This window comes from Seriola dumerili, unplaced genomic scaffold, assembly GCF_002260705.1.
Source record: "Seriola dumerili isolate Sdu_G_001 unplaced genomic scaffold, Sdu_1.0 BDQW01000291.1, whole genome shotgun sequence".
Classification (NCBI taxonomy): domain Eukaryota; kingdom Metazoa; phylum Chordata; class Actinopteri; order Carangiformes; family Carangidae; genus Seriola; species Seriola dumerili.
In genome coordinates, this window is record NW_019174546.1 from 1,098,246 (window position 1) to 1,114,558 (window position 16,313).

Below are 16,313 nucleotides of genomic sequence, written 5' to 3' on the forward strand. Positions count from 1 at the left end.
CGCCGAAGAAAGCGGAGAGGACGGAGGGGAAACCGAGTGGATGAAGAGATAAATGCACTTTGCATCAGGTTCCTTAATAACTTTTTTTTTTTTTTTTGTTTTGTTGTTGTTGTTGTTGTTGTTTTTTCTCCAGAGGAAGCATACACACAATGTAGCATCACAATATTTATTACCCTGTCACGATGTTAGCTTGCCGAGCTGCAGAGGGTGGACCGAGCAGCCGAGAGACATGTGGAGCGAAAGATTACACGACGTAAAATACGACAAGGACGACGTGAAGAAGGATTTAAATGAAGGAAAAGGGGACTGAGCTCTCTGCACCTTAGCCCTGCTGCCTCCACGGACTCGGACCTGCCTCCTTTTTTCCACACAAACCATCGTTTTAGCTTAGAGATACTGATGGGAGGGGAGGGTGGGGTGGGGCGGGAGGGGAGAGAAAAATGTATTGTTCTTTTTTCTTTTGTTTTCTTTTTTCTTTTTTTCTTTTTTTTTCTTTTTGGTTTTGTTTTTTTTGTTAACTTGTACACTGTGCAAGGTTGAATTATCCTGTACAGACTGTAAAATGTAATATTATTTTGTACAACTTAATTGAAAGAAAAACAAATCTACTTGTAGATCTTTGTGCCTTGATTATGGCTGTACCTGTAAATGAGCTCAGATGTAAGTATGTTTTCGACTGCGCTGTACAGCTTGATGTCAAACTCTATCGGCAGCGGAAGACTGCGGGTAGGGGACTTTCTCTGTAGAGTTTAGTTTTTTCTGGTTTATAAAAAAAAAGGAAATGCTGTTTAGTAAAAAATAAAAAATAGGGAAAAAATCCTAAAAACCTGTATACATTATGCAAATTAACCACTTACCTGCAGTGAAGACCAGATGTTGCAGCGCCATGCCTTTTTTTTTTTGTTTTGTTTTCTTTTATTGGTTTTATTTTTCCTCCTTTTATTTTATTTTATTTTTTGAATTTCACAGCTTTAAACAAACATTGGAAATTCATTGAAAGTGTCCAAATTGCAACCTGGTGTTGTTTTAATAGGAACCAACGTTTTTTCGATATGAAGTGTGTCTGAGATCTGTACTGATGTGCGTGCCTGTGCGCATGTGTACATAAAACAAACATAGACTCACAGACGCATTGTGTGTGTGTGTGTTTGAGGGCGAATGTGCGTTGTGTGTAAAATTTTATAAATGTATGTACATGTAAATTTATAGGTCTATATAAATATATATGTACAATTATACATGTTTAATTATGTGTGTGCCTAGGTGTACATACCTATGTATGTATACGGTAAATATGTATACATACACACATAGGAAAGCATGTTTAGAATGGAGATGAATAAATGAGAGCGTGCAATATTAGTAATTCTTTGGTCCTTTGGAGCCATACCCAATGGCACAGGCACTATGAATGTGTGAGCAGCACCCAACAAGACAAGCTCTTCTCCTTGTACAAACAGCATCAGCCTTTTCTTCTGCTACAGTACACGTCTATCCCCAAAAGAGAGTGAACTGACTGGAGGTGCAAAAACCTTGTTTGGCCTGGGAGGATGATTAAATGACATTTTTATTTTCTTTAAATAAAGAGGCACATTAGAGGACTTTGCTTTATTTCCATCTTGGTGTCCAGTTGTGTCCAGATTTGTTATCGATGAGGTGTTTTTTTTTTTTTTGTCTTTTTTTGTTTTTTGTTTTTTTATTTATTTATTTTTCTCTGTGGTGCTGCAGTGGTATTTATGTGAAGGGTTCATACGCTCAGTTGCCAGTTTGTTAGGTACACCAAGCTAAAAATAATGCAATCTGATACAACAGTCCTTGAAGGTTCATAAAGGTTATACCGCTCAGTTTCTGTTGAGACTTTTTCAGAGAGGCGTTCATTCAACTGCACGAGGATGTAGTTTGTGGTGCTGTTTAATTGTACTGCGTTATAAGGACAGGTGTGATTGTTACAAATGGGGCGGACAAAATAGCAGCATCACAAACTGCAGCCATCATACAATTGAATCAACACCTCTCTACTACAGTTTCAACAAAAACAGAGCATTATGATGTTCATGAAGGGAGGATTTATTGCAGGACTGTTGCATTAGATTGAAAGTATCTTTATTGTGTTTCGTCAGATATTCATGCTATAATATTGAGATATCATGATTCACAGTTATTCAGATTTAATGGCCCTGCACACCAACACAGTCATGTTGGGTGCTAAGACCGGTGCTCAGGTTGAAGTCAGTCAGAGCTATAGGCCTTTATCACTGGAGACATTTTGACATGTCACAGTAGGAAAAGCAAAAACTAATGGCCAAATTTCAATTCAACATCTCTAGTTTCAGGGTCCTGGTGTTGTTCGTGCTGCCTCACTGTCACACTGTCCCAGTTTGCTGTGACTTGGTGCTTTTCCTCCTATGAAATCAAATGCCTGTTGGGAAAAAGGCCTCTACGGCAAAATGAATGAGAACACACAGGGTCGTTAATAAGTACATACTAATAAAAGAAATTTGCACAAAATGAGATCTGATTAAAAAAAGACAAACAAACTAGGGATTATATTTGTAAAACAGTTTTAACACAATGAACATAAGTTTGACTAAACTGAATGTAGATAAACAAACTTCTCAGTGACGACCTGAATCCAGGTAAAGCATTTTATTCTTAATTTAGGCCCCAGATTAAATATTTATCAGAGAGGGAAGGAAATGGGGCCGTATGAATAAAACTCTCTCTCCTGGTATATATATAAGTTGTATTATGATCGAGCAGATTTTCAGGATTTTTTGCATTTATTACTTTCACTTGTCCTAGCAGGAAAAACAGGTGTCGGTAATAACATTAACGATGTTGCTTTCGATGACTTCATCCTGAGCAGTGGTCGGATCAACCACAGTAACTGTGCTGGTGTGCAGAGCCTCACAGGTGTTTTCACTTTCTGGCTGATTAGACCTCCGCTCACGTTGGAGCTACGCTGGAGAATAACGTGAGTTTACAGGACTTCAATCAACTCCATTCCATACTGCATACACATCCTGAGTATGTACTATAAATCTACAACTTAAATCGAGGAGCTGGAACAAAATTAGAGCTAATTGTTGGTGGCAGTGAAACAGCTGCAAGAACAACCTAGAAAAAAAAATATATACGTATTGTTTGGATGTTTAACTGGCAGGTATTGTACTGGTATCATTATCTTGTAGTATAAAACAGTGAAATATGGTGATTTCCTCTATAGCATTTGCAATAACAGGATATTATTAGTACTAGTTTGTATTGGTATGTAGTATGGAATTGGGGCACAACATACGATGAAGGTGTAATTTGTTCAACAGAGTCAGGGAGGTGTCAGTCACACAGTCCTGAGAGGAAGTCTAACAAGTCAAAGTCATTTAAATCACCTGTGCAGCTTTCACTTTGGTGTACAGGGCCTTTAATATAAAGACACTGACAAAGCGTTTTGAACAAAATGAGGTTTGATATAAAAAAAAAAAGAGGGATATTTGAATAATAGTTCAATCACACATTATATAACCTTACTTCTAATACAGTTAATATCTATTCCCCTAACACAGAATGTCAGGAGTGAGCAATATAGATAGAGTTCTCTCATCATGATGTAATTTTAAATTTAGATTTTAAACTGTATCATGATATTTTATTCTCTCTGAAAATGAAGCAGACTAGAGCTAAAGCATTTTTTTTTATTAATCAATTCCTCGATCAACAGAAAATTATTCGGTCAATTATTTAGCAGAAATGCTAATATTTGTTAGAATCTCAAATGTGAGGGTTCTGTTTTTATATCACTTCATGTTTAGTATCTTTTACTTTTGGACTGTTGGTCAAACAAAACAGACAGATGTTTCATACACTTAATGAAAAGCAAGTCAATCAAAAAAATGTATTGATAATGAAAATCTGACCAATCATGTAAATGAAATACCTGACAAATTGAGGTAATTTGTCATATTATTGCAAAAATCATATAAAAATATTGCCATAAAGCAATCCTACTTATTGTTATACATTACCAGACATGTCCTAACATGTTGAGATATTAGAGAAAGAGCTACTGCAGTTTATACACACACATCTGATGGATTTATATCATCTCAGTCCACATTACACATCCTTTGTCCAGCTGTGTAAAACGCGCAGATCGACAAAGAGAGGCTGTGAGACGGGTCTAGTGTGAACTGCTTCATCTCAGTGTCTCTATATGTCCCTAATATTTTGTACTCGCATTTTATTTTACATGATTTTGCAAACACAAAATATTCGTGTTCACATGACTTAAATTTATTTCGATTACTATGAAATTGTGTCCATCTCTGCCGCCGAACATCTTATGATATTTAGCATTTCAGCCACAGAGAAATACGGCTGTGGACGACGCAGTGTACCGTTATGTCAGCCTATCGTATACACAGAAAAGCTCAAAAACACACCTTGAGATTCTGATTTATTATGTGCTGTTCATCAGAAACGTTTCAACAATTTGGCAAAAACCCTCACAAACATTTGGCACAGAAGTCAGCAATAAATATATTCAGATATGCATCATAAAAACAACGAGAAACCCTGGATGGATGATCGGACGACAACAACAGAAAACTAACAGTGTTCACATCAGATTCACAGTTTAACATCAGAGTGAAGAGGCATAAACTACCAACATACATCTGACTTCACCGCCTTAAATCAGATCAGGGACGGTGTGTATTTACATATGTACTTGTTTGATTTGTCTTACTTTACGCCACATGTGTGTAGTTTCTAATAATTCAGACAAGTTGTGGGAAAACTTCACCCATCTGGACATAAGAAAAAAATGCTTTGTCATCACAGGTTACAACCACACCATCATCATCAGTGTCAGAAGTGATAAACCTTGAGTCCCTTAAAGACATTTAAAATATATATTCAGGTCCTTCACAGTGCCGTAAAACATTAGGACAAACAAAATCGAGGTTGTATGAACAGATTTTTTTGGCCCGTTCGGGAGGACGAAAGTCACATTTTGCAAATCCTCACATCAAGTGTTTACCAACTGCGGTGAAAACCCTCAACTTCATGGCTCTGTCCTGGAACGTGGTGTACTCTGGGTAATGTAGTTCACAGAGACTTGTGCTTCCCCAGCAGGCAGAGGCTGAGGCACTGCAGCAGGCCTTTCATCCACAGGCAGTGAGCCAGGAACAGCAGCAGTAGGCAGGCGCCGGCCGAGCAGTACACGCCGATCACCGTGCTCTCCTCCGGCAGGAAGCACTTGGACAGAGCGTAACTGCCAGGTGACACTGATGCCTGGAGGGGGGGGGTTGTTTTGTATTAATAGCAGATAAGAAGGTTTGGGAGCTATAACATCATATAAACACTTCTATTTGGAAACTGTTCTTTAAATAATATCACACAAAAACTTGACATGAGGGCAGCGCAATTAGGTCAAGATAAATCTCACACAATAATTCATAAATGCGTCAACACAAGATGGATATATACTTTATTCATCACCAAGGGGAAATTCAAATCAAAAACAAAAGAGACAAGCACACAAACATAAGGATGAAAACCAGCAGATTTAGCACTTTCGTGGCGTGAGTATCAGAGGGATTATTCCTTTATTTGGTTACTCAAAGTAAATGAGTCTCATTAGTGATACTTGGCACAAACATTGGGCAGCAGATTGTTTGCTGTGGACTCGACACTGACGTGTCATGGTCTTGTTACTATCAACTTGTTCGCAAACAGCTGTGTATGTACTGATCCAGCAGATATGGGGCAACATTTTCATTCATTTGGAGTCATCACTCTCTGTTTTTGGTCTCTACCAGCTCCTGATGGAAATATCTGACACTTGAGCTGCTAAATGCTCCACTGTGTTCACCAGCTCGCCTCTAACTGTGTCTGCTGAGCAGGAAGCACATGTACAGTGGGTTGTTAGAGCTGTTTCACTGAAAACAGCTCCTGCTAAAACAATGCTATGGAAGCAGTGAGAGTGAACTAGAACAGTAAAAGCTAAACAATGAGATTAACATTAAATTAATGAGAATAATTTTCCTTTCATACTGTGACGTTGTCATTTATTACGTTGTTGCCATAAAAATACTGATTATAGCTGCTTTAAACTATCACCATTGTTTGTTTGCATCATCTCGTAATAACTGGTTTTGAAACAAACAAAAGATAAAGGAAGAAAAACAACGTAAAAGTAAAAGTAAAAAGGTTCATACAATTACACAGTTTACTGACACAGAGTCTTTGTGGTTTGTAAAGTGGCTGGATAGATTGTATGTACCGGTGCCTTTTATTTATGAAAATGATTGAATGGTTTTCTGTTCTAAAAATAGAAAAGCATAAGAAAAACCATCACAATCAAGTTCACAGAAAGAGCTTTTAATATCAACGTCATTATGGATCAACGGAGGAGGTTGAAACAGACATGTTGTGTTGTTACTCACCAGGATGAAGCTAGGGTTGTTTCTGTTCCTCCAGCTGAAGGATGGCACGCTGATTTCTGGGTACTTGTTGTCATGGAGAACCTCACATCCGCTGTGGGTGTGTCCGCTCAGGATGAGGCGGGGTTTAAACCACTGCAGCAGCTGAGGAGAAAAATCCACATGCACCTCAGAGAGCGGTTGCTGCTGGCTTACATCATCAGTTTCATCATCATCGTCATCCTTTCCTGTTTCTATACACAACTGTTTCTGACAGCCGGCTGTTGTACTGTATTTTAATTGGCTGAAGAAGAGATCCATGCGTTGAAAAACAAAACAAAAAAAGAAAAAAGGAGAGGTGGTGTGATGAGACTGCAGAGTACTCACCCTCTGTGAGGCCTCCTTGGACAACACGTCATATTTCTCTCTGAACAACAGGTGTCGCTCTTCAGGTGGTGCAGCGTCCTGTCCTGTGCAGCCGGCATCACTCACCCTGTACAGAGGATAGTGCTGGAGAGCAGAACAGCCAGTTAGGGGAACATGATTACATTTCTTCAGGTTTTAGTGATTTTTTTTTATCATTAAATCATGTTTTCATGCAATTTTATTTTTTCTTTAAAGACTGGTGATGTGCAGCAAAGATCCTGAGAAACTTTAAAGTCTGAATATTGTGCTACAATAGCAAACCTGCAGCCAGGAAACTGTTTACAACAAACAATCAAGAAAAATACTTGTTCCAACTTTTAATATGTAAAGATTTGCTTTGCTTTTTTCTGCTTTATATCATTTTGATATTTCTGGGTTTTGGATTGTTTGTTGAACAAACACAAACAAACTCCGACACATTAAAGACCAAATGACAGATTAATCAGTGGAGCAAATAAACACTAAATCTTTCACCACCAAAAGACAAGATAGGCTGTGTAAAAAAGTTTTTTGTTAAAGTAGTAGTAGTAGTAGTAGTAGTAAAGTAGCAGTTGATCATTTGTTTCCACTATTTCTGCCAGTATAATCTATTGTATTCTGTATTGAAGCTTTATGATGTTTAAAATGAGTGAAATATTGAAGGCCAAAACTTTTTTTGTAGCTGCACCATTACATCAAATGGAAATATTTTAAATGCATTATTTTATACACATTTCTCCAGAATTCAGTCTGATATATTTGTTTTCTCTAGAAACATTCGGATTTTTACTACATGTATAACTTCAAAAAAAAATCTTTGGGTTTGAACAGTGGTGGATCAGTCAGGTTTTAATAACTATTTCGTTTGTTTATATTAAATGTTCTGTAAATTCGATTTTAAACAATAATGTTGCAGCAAACAACTATTCCTCTATGTAAATAAATAGTAGAGTAATGGCGTCCTGAGCAGAAAGGTCGTTTTCTGTCTCTGCTCTTTGATTTGGTATCCTTCTGGCAGCGCGTGCATGTGAGTGCGTCCCAGAATTTCCCTCCACTGAAGAGTAAACCATGTTTTCATTCAAAAAGGCCTCAGACAGAGTAAGACATGAGGTGGACTGGCCATGGGGACTGAAGCTCAAATCCCGGTCGGCAGGTGGACTGTCATGACATCCATAGAGTTTGTAAAGTTTTTAGTGGCTCCTTCAGAGTCGTTTGTCCGAGGTTGAATCTCTTTCCCAGTCAGACGATGAAGCCAATACTGGTCTGTCTTTACCAAGAAGGAGAACCTTACGAGCGGCCCAAGGGTCCAGCTTGACTCGGAACTGTCCTTTCTTCTCCTCCATGTGTAAGTAACTTGATGGCTACACATTGTTACATGGCTGTTTTCATTACTGACCGGCTACAGTAGCCATGATAATGTTTGCTGACTAGCTGTTTCCGATATTATGAATGTGTTCAGCAAATGTTGCTATTGCTAGCTGGCTAACTGCTAGCATTGCTGTGGAGTACAGAAATAGTCTTTTGTTGGCTCTCCTGTGCACAGGGTAACTTTATTCACTTGTGTTTCTTGTTGTGTTCAATGGCCGCCTTCTCTGTGCTTCATAACATTTTGCTGACTGAGAGCGCGCGGGGAGGGAGGAGGGTCGTTGCCTTGTAGCCCAACAGAGGCCGGAAGTGTGGCCGACGAAGCGTTTGTTTTGGTCTGTGATGGTGGTGATCTAGTGGTTGAGACGATCGTTTACAGAGTAAATCCATAAAATGTCAGAAAATAATTAGGAATCAGAAGTCTTAACAAAATGTGCTTATTTGTCTGAAAAACGGGTTAAATTAGGTTCTGTGTATTAAAAATTAAATCATGCAAAAGAAAATTCAAATTCCTGGACACTTTCAGCACTTGGCTCATTAAAAATGCAACATTACAAGGTATCTTCTGATTCCTTATGAAGGTCTTGAAATGATGCATTTTAGATAAACTTGGTGCTGACTGTGAGGGAGTTCAAACTTTTGTCTCTTATGTCTGAAGAACAGTTGAAATTTCCAAATGTCCAGTGAACAAGAGAAAAGCTGCAAATCTTCAGATTTGAGATTTTGGAACCAGCTAATTTATGGCTTTTCGTATTGATAACTTGAAGCAGTAACTCAGTTACTTAAACTGTTGTCAGCCTATCCAATAAATGACATGATTAATGGCATAAATAATTCTTTCATGTACATGTGGGTTAAGTGAGTAAAAAAAAAAAAAAAGAAAAGCTATTTATATGTGATTTGAACATTTATCCTCTTACAACTCCTGCCCTATTTTTTTTCTTACCATTGCAAAGAGACATATAACAACCACAGAGACACAAAATGTCCACAAAGGCACAAAAGAAACCACAAAGAGACACAAAATGAACAGACACCAAAACTGAACACAAAGACACAAAACAACCTCAAAGAAAACCTCAAAAAATGACAGAAGAAAACGCAAAATGACCACAGGGAGACACAAAACAAACACAGAAAGACCGTCTACGACAGGCAAGAAAAGCCCTTTGCTGAGGGAAGTAAATTCAATGCTTTTTAAGACTTTGAGACCTGCAGATACCCAGGATGATGTCAGGTTTTCAGACAGAAGAGAGTTCATTCAGAGAGTACACCAGCAGTTTACCTGTAACATGATGGGGGGGGTGGGGGGATAGAGCTGCGAGCCTTCACAGCTGTCCATCACTCCGCTGCCCGACTGCGAGTTCTGCAGAAAAGACGACATAAAGAATTCATCGGATGTCTTTTCCACAAGCTCCCGATGTCTCCTCAAACATCAGTCAACATTTTTATTTCATATCTCTCCAGTCCTTCTGTTTTGAGAGAATTTGTGCCGTTAGCAGGAAGACAGAGAAGCAATCAGCTGCTTCTTTTAATGTGCTTTCACAAACACCGCATGTGTAAAAAGAACAAAACACCTGCTCCGAGTACAACTGAGCTTTGGATATGAAAATCGTTGAGGTGTATTTTTCTCGTTCTTCCTCACATGACTTGACTTGTTCACACTTCATGAGCAGCGGCAGCAGGGTGTGTTCGAGGTGCTGACAGTGTGAAAGTGTGCTACTGACTTCCAGAAATTTCCTCCCACCTGAAGAGAACAGTTGAGGTCCCTGGAGAGTTTGATCAGCTCCTTCTCCACCGACTGGCAGATGGGACACCCGTCACCGTGCAGGGCCACGCTGTTCACCAGCAGAAAACTGAGGAGAGAAAAACAGTCTCCATGAAAAACACAAGAGCTTCAGTGAGGCTGCAGAGATGCATCATATTATAATGTTTTTATTTTGAAAGTCTCCATGAAATTGGGTTTCTCTATGCTACTTTATCAATCTCACCTATAACTAGTTATATATATATATATATGATCAAAACTAAAAACAATATGATTTGATTTTATGCGGTTTTACATCATCTCTTAATTCCAGTTCACTTCAGGTTTTTACAGTGTCTTTATTTCTAAATTGTAGTCCTTTCTTTTTTTAAATTTTCTGTATAGATTTCTTGTTTTTATGTTATTTGTTGTTTATAAGACCAATCTCGGTACAAAAATCTATCCTCCAAGTAATTTAGATGTATATTGAAGCTGTCTGACCTTGCTTTCCGAAAACGTGGAAAAACTATTTGCCTGACTTGTTTTCCTTAAATACTTGAAACAATTTGCTTTGTATTGGAAACAAAATGAAATATTGCAGGTTTTTTCCCACCTGTTTTTAAAAAATAAAATTTTAAGGAATCAATTATACACAAAACATAATCTGATAAAAAAGGATGTGGCTCAATACTGATATATAAACATATACTGCGTGAAAAAATGACTTTACTTTGTGATTTGTGCCTATTATTATATCAGAGCAAAACATCTCTACAAATGTCTGTCGTCTTGTTTAAAAGCACTTTTTTGGCACAGACTGACTCAGGGGATTAAACCAGTGACCTCTCAGCCTGCTGAGTCACATGTTAGGCCTGCAGCTTGTGTCGCAGGTTATCATGTCGTCTTGGAGCCTCCTGTCACTCACTTCACTCCCTTTTTGGTGACGATCCTGGTGGAGGAAGCGTTGAAAACCTTCTCGAAACGCTGGAGCTTGAACCAGTCCATCCTGCAGGGAGACACAACACTGCTCGTCACACCGCACACACAAAAAAAAAAAAAAAAACCCTGCTGCTCAGTCTGCCACGTCTGTCTGTCACACACTGTTGCATAACAGTGTCGCTTCCTGCTGCACGAGTCGAATCAAAGCACATATGAGCCACTGAATGTCTGCATAATCCCACATTTCTGACTCACAGGCATCAAAATGCTACACTGTGGGATGGTTTCATGCATCTTGTGTTTGCTTTCACTGCTACTTCCCCTGAGAAATTAGGAATTACATTCTCCTACAAAAACACTGGTACATACAGGGGGTGGACACCATGAACGCAACATCTCTGCAATATAATGCAATCTAATTCAACAATACACAAACATACAGGCTCGAAAATTACCATAAAGTTAAATGAAGACCTGTGTGATATAATCTTATCAAAGCTACACATACTGGATGAGCTATGTCTTATGTATTGTCATATATTACAGATGTGTTATGATGTCTCATTTATGTTCCATAAAAAATGGCAAAACTAAAAGCTTATATATTGTTTTTATAATCATGTTTTACTTTAAATTCAGAGTGTCTTGCTTTTTATATTTTATAACTTTTTAAAAATAGTTTCAATTTATATTTGAAGTCATTTTTGTATATAATAGCAATCTGACAACAAAAGTAAAACGAAAAACAAAAAAAATCTAACGAGGATTTTAGAAATACTTGAAGTCATGAGTTCTTTTGGACGAGCCGTCAAAAAACCCTCGTATTATTTCAAATTTTGTCTCCTTACATGATCATCCAAATGAATGGATTCCAACCTGTCGGCCTGGACCCTGTAAACAGGTCCCAAGCTGAATGTGAAGGGTCGTGAAAGGATCACCAATTCCAAAAACATTTTTTCCTGACACATTAAATTCTCTGTAATTTCAGGCTACAAAAGTTATTCAAATGATGCTCACAGATAAAAGAAATGTGTAACCTTTGAGGGGACGTGAGTTGACTTTTTATTGTTTGAGAGGGTCACACAAGCCAAAAAAAAAAAGAAAAAAAGTTGTGAATCTAAATGTGATTTCAAAACAACCTCCACACTGCCAGTTTCGGAGAACTGAACAATATCCTTCTTATTATCACAGAGTATGTCACACCCAAGGCGTGTCTTGTGTTAGGTTTGGTCTTTTATTACAATACTAATTGCATTTGTTGTTGCTGGGTGTTTTTTTGTTTGTTTTTGTGCCTTGAAACTAATAGATGGAGAAAAAAAGAGGTGCAGAGTCACAAAATTTCAATTTGGGTCAGAACTGAGTGATGAATCTGATAAATCTGATGACTTGACAAAATCAAATAAGACTTTAATACCATTGGGTTGTGGCTTACTAGTGACTTGCAAAACAATGACTTTGTTCCATCTCTGTTTATTATTATTGTATTTATTGCCTATAAGTCGTCAAATCAGAGGAGACTGAGTCTAAAAAATGATCAGGATTAGCCTTAAAAACCCAAGTGTCATGGTCTGCCCTGTTTTATTTTGAAATTACTTGTGATTCGACTTCTGATTGGCTGTCCTGCTCGAGTTAGTTTCACCTGTTCCCAATTAGCCTCCCCTTCCTTGTGCATTTAGTCTCTGTGTTCCTTTCACTCTGTGTCAGTTTGTTCCCTGGTGTTTCCTTGTGCATCTGCTACCTGATTTTGTTTCCTTGTGTTTTTCCTTTGTGTCAGTCAGCAGAGTTTTTTTTTTCCTGTTATCTGTTCCTGCTTATTTGCCTGCCAGCTCAGCTACTCACCTTCATCCACCTGTCTGCCTGTAAGCTTATCTTCATTTATTAAAGACTGCTCCGCTGAATCTGCCTGCCTCTCTGTGTTTGGCTCCTCTCTGCCTGTGCCGTGACAACAAGTTAAGTTTTTATGTAACCTGAGAGTGTAAACTCCTCCTCGGGTCTTTAAAGGATCAGGCTGGGTTTTTTTTCTTCTTACTGTTAACAAAGCCCATGAAAAGACCAAAACCCTCAATGTGTTAAGCTCTCAATATTTTATTAGTCAAATTTGTTGTTACTAATGATGGAAATCTCTCAATTAAGTCACAATTATATAGATTTTTTTTTTAAAGACTAATTTCCTAAAACAGCAGGGCACTGGAGTGTTTGGTAAACTTTACTCAAACACCAGTAAATAGTGTATTTGTGGGACTATTTTCACCTGCGGATTAATACAGATTTGGTATCTCACTGAGTATGTACACCTTCAGAAAACACACACACTCTAGTTTATTTCGAGGAACATGTCACTCAGTGAAACATTGTAGTGTACTGATGTGTTTTATGATTATAATAATTTAGTTCTGTGACATAGGACTAAGATATACAAAGTGTTTGCTGCACAGGTGATACTTGTCAGTCTGATCATTGTTCTTTATCTTCTCATGGGATTTGTTGACAGTGAATAAATATATAAAAAATTGACAGTCTTATCTTTTAAAATCCCCAAATTCCTACAAAAGTTAAAGAAGACATGACGTCAGTGTCCTTACAGGCACCTACAGTACAGCTCTGACTGCAGTTACTGCATCCAACCCCTTGTACAGCTCAGTAACTTTCCTTCTGATTGGCTCATAATCAAATGTTTCTTATTCAACGTGGACAAAGTCCTTTCATTATGTTTGCCTGCTCTGCAATGCAACAGTGTGAGGCTTTTATTGACATTCCCTTGGCAGCCCGTAAGTGTCTTCTCTACTTACAAAAACTTGTCAAAGAGAAACACAAATAGACGTCTGTTATCAGATATTTCTGTAACTAGGCCAGTGACGAACACTAAAAAAAGTCATCATGCTGAGGTATTCTGTGGTCTGACAAGTGACATAGAGTGAAATCGAAGTCTGCTAAATCTTCTCCTGAACCCTCTCATACACTGCTGAATCAGCCAGTATCCTCAAAGGTTACACAGTAAAACAATAATGCAGTAAATCTTGTTCTTACTCATAATGGAAACCAATGTCGTGGTTCCCAACCAGTACAACCAGTTCTGTGTCAGTGGAGTGCCTGAACATCCTGTGGAAGCGCCGCACGTCGTCCTCCCAGTGCTGCAGATACACAACAACACAAACACAGCTGAGGCAGGTTTCATTGCAGGACATTAGTACGGAAAAAAAAACTCCCCTCGGAAGCTCATGAGAGTTAATGGGGTCTCTGAGGGTCACCCTACAGCCCCCGTGGGTGACCCGGGCTGCTTTGATTCAGACTCCATATTCAATTCTGCACCTGTAGGGGCCGAAGCCCACAGGGACCTTTTTAATTACATCAGTGCTGTGGGTTTTAATATTTTTCATACTGACTCTGAATTACTCCCTGCTGCTCCTTTTTAATTAGTTCTGAAATGATTAATCAATCATTTGTTGATAATTTAAATCAATTCATCGTTAAAGACATTTATCAAGCAAAAATACCAAAGGTTTGCTTCTTTCAGCTTCTCAAATTTGGCTGCTTTTTCTTAGTTTTATATCATCGACTTAGATTTCTTTGAGATTTGGGACAATTTTTCAGTTTAGAGTGAAAACAATCAGTAATGGGAAAATATTTTGATGATTGATCAAGCTTTGAAGTCATTTATCAGGCAAGAATGGCCAATAGTTGTTTATAATAGTTTCAGGTTCTAAAATGTGCTGATTTGCTTCTTTTTTTAAATGTTATATCTCACTTTAAATTGAATGTATTTTGGGTTTGAACTGTTGGTCGGACAAATCAGGCAGTCTGAAGATGTAACCTCAGGATTTAAGGAAATGTTGGTGGTTATTTCTCACTATTTTCAAACTTATGTTGATCCACAGTTGATCAAATATTTATTAGCTGCCTACATTTTATTATTATACTGTAACTATCGTTTGATCATGTGGATCACATGATCATTTGATTTATGAAGAACATATTAATCAATATTGGAAATATTTTTCTTGGTTTGAGACTTATTTCAGGCAAAACAAGCAATTCCAAGTCATCGTTGTGGGTTCTGGTAACTTGAGAGGCATTTTTCACTGTTTTCTAACACACAGACCAAACAATAAATGGATTAGTCCAGAAAATAATCGACAGATTGAGCCATAATGAAATCAATCACCAGTTGCAGCCCTGCTTTCCGCATTTCTTTCCCTGGAACATCAAAGATTTGAGCAAAAAACTCCATAGAATGCAAATAAGATGAGATGCAAACCAAGTGTAAAAAATGAGTGAGGAAAGCTGAAGGGGAAACATAGTAGATTAGTGAAGATTTTACAGCCTGCGAGCTCTGTTTCCTTTTTTAATGAGGCGTTCCTTCAGTGCTGCACTTGCTGGCCTTGATGGATGCTTTTTGACAATCCAGTGAGAGATGTGTGAGAATTCCCAGGGCGATTTTTCTTGAAGCAGGATGATGAGGGCTGAGAGGATACAGGCTGCAGCTACTGTTGTTGGTGTTTGCCACAAACCCTGCAGCCTCTCGGGCCTGGATGGTACATGATCATGATGGTGATGATGATGATGATGATGACCGGAGAGCACTGGCCTCTGCTCTTCTTCCACATACTATTGTCTCACAAGCACCATTATGAGTACTGTGGGTTTGCACACAGATCAAGAAGGGGGAAAGGAGCTGTACGTTACCTTCTGCGAGCTCCACTTGCCTTCGTCGAAGATATCCCCGAGAATAAAGACTATTTCGGGCCTGAGCAGCCACAGAGCCGTCTGGAAAGCCCGCTCCATCTGCCATTCCCTGTGCGTTTGGATACATAAGTCAGCGTTATTTCTTGTTTTTGTTTACAAATCACTCCTGCAGAGCCCAGACGGGTGGAAGCAGGGATAGAGATGGATTGCCTAAAAATAGAATTAAACAATGACATTACCTCCTCAGCTTGTCGAACCAGTGTCCCCCGACGGCTCCCAGGAGGTGGGTGTCCGACAGCACCATAGCGCGGACCGCTGAGTCCATCGGCCGGCCGTCGATGCCCTCTCCGCCCCGTGCATGGCTGATCTTCGGCCAGGCGCACTTGAGGATGGTTGGGAAGTAGATGAGATACTCGCAGAAGAAGAAAGCACCGCCGACCACGAGAATCAGCACCACCGCAACCATCCATCTGACGCTAAACCTCGGCATTTCTTTGTTATTCGGCGTTTGGGATGCCCTGAACTGGCGCACTGGTGGCGATGGAGCGGTCCATGAGGCATCTTCACCTCTTCCAGACCCGACTGCTCAGGTCTCCGGCCGTGTGATGCTCATGGCAAGTTTGCTATGAGGATAAAAGAAAAGCGCCAAGTCCGAGTGATTCGAGAGAAAAGATAAAATATAAGATAAAAGGCTAAAGAGGTCCTCTGCTTCTGGAGAGAGAGCTGATGGAACAGTCACCAGCCGCTGTTTC

The 16,313-nt window shown here is 38.9% G+C and overlaps 1 protein-coding gene across 2 annotated transcripts; it reads right to left on the reverse strand.

Moving 5' to 3' along the window:
• Window positions 1-4,444: 4,444 nt before the first annotated feature.
• Window positions 4,445-16,313, reverse strand: mppe1 (metallophosphoesterase 1). Of its 2 annotated transcripts, none has more exons than XM_022758127.1 (9): window positions 15,801-16,313; window positions 15,562-15,670; window positions 13,906-14,009; window positions 10,865-10,945; window positions 9,940-10,048; window positions 9,478-9,558; window positions 6,810-6,932; window positions 6,447-6,578; window positions 4,445-5,292 (listed from the first exon to the last, which is right to left on the reverse strand). In XM_022758127.1, the coding sequence occupies exons 1-9, from the start codon at window positions 16,049-16,051 to the stop codon at window positions 5,107-5,109; spliced, it is 1,176 nt and encodes a 391-aa protein (XP_022613848.1). In that variant the 5' UTR covers window positions 16,052-16,313; the 3' UTR covers window positions 4,445-5,106. The 2 variants fall into 2 exon arrangements, with proteins under 2 accessions (XP_022613848.1, XP_022613847.1); XM_022758126.1 differs by having other exon boundaries at window positions 6,447-6,587.

Bases quoted from the DNA above. Each gene is read 5' to 3' on its own strand.
- mppe1 (XM_022758126.1), bottom strand. From the start codon at position 16,051: ATGCCGAGGTTTAGCGTCAGATGGATGGTTGCGGTGGTGCTGATTCTC. The intron at 6,588-6,809 runs GTGAGTACTCTG...TTTTCTCCTCAG, and splicing joins CCAAGGAGGCCTCACAGAGG to CTGCTGCAGTGGTTTAAACC. The intron at 5,293-6,446 runs GTGAGTAACAAC...CCCCCCCTCCAG, and splicing joins ACAACCCTAGCTTCATCCTG to GCATCAGTGTCACCTGGCAG.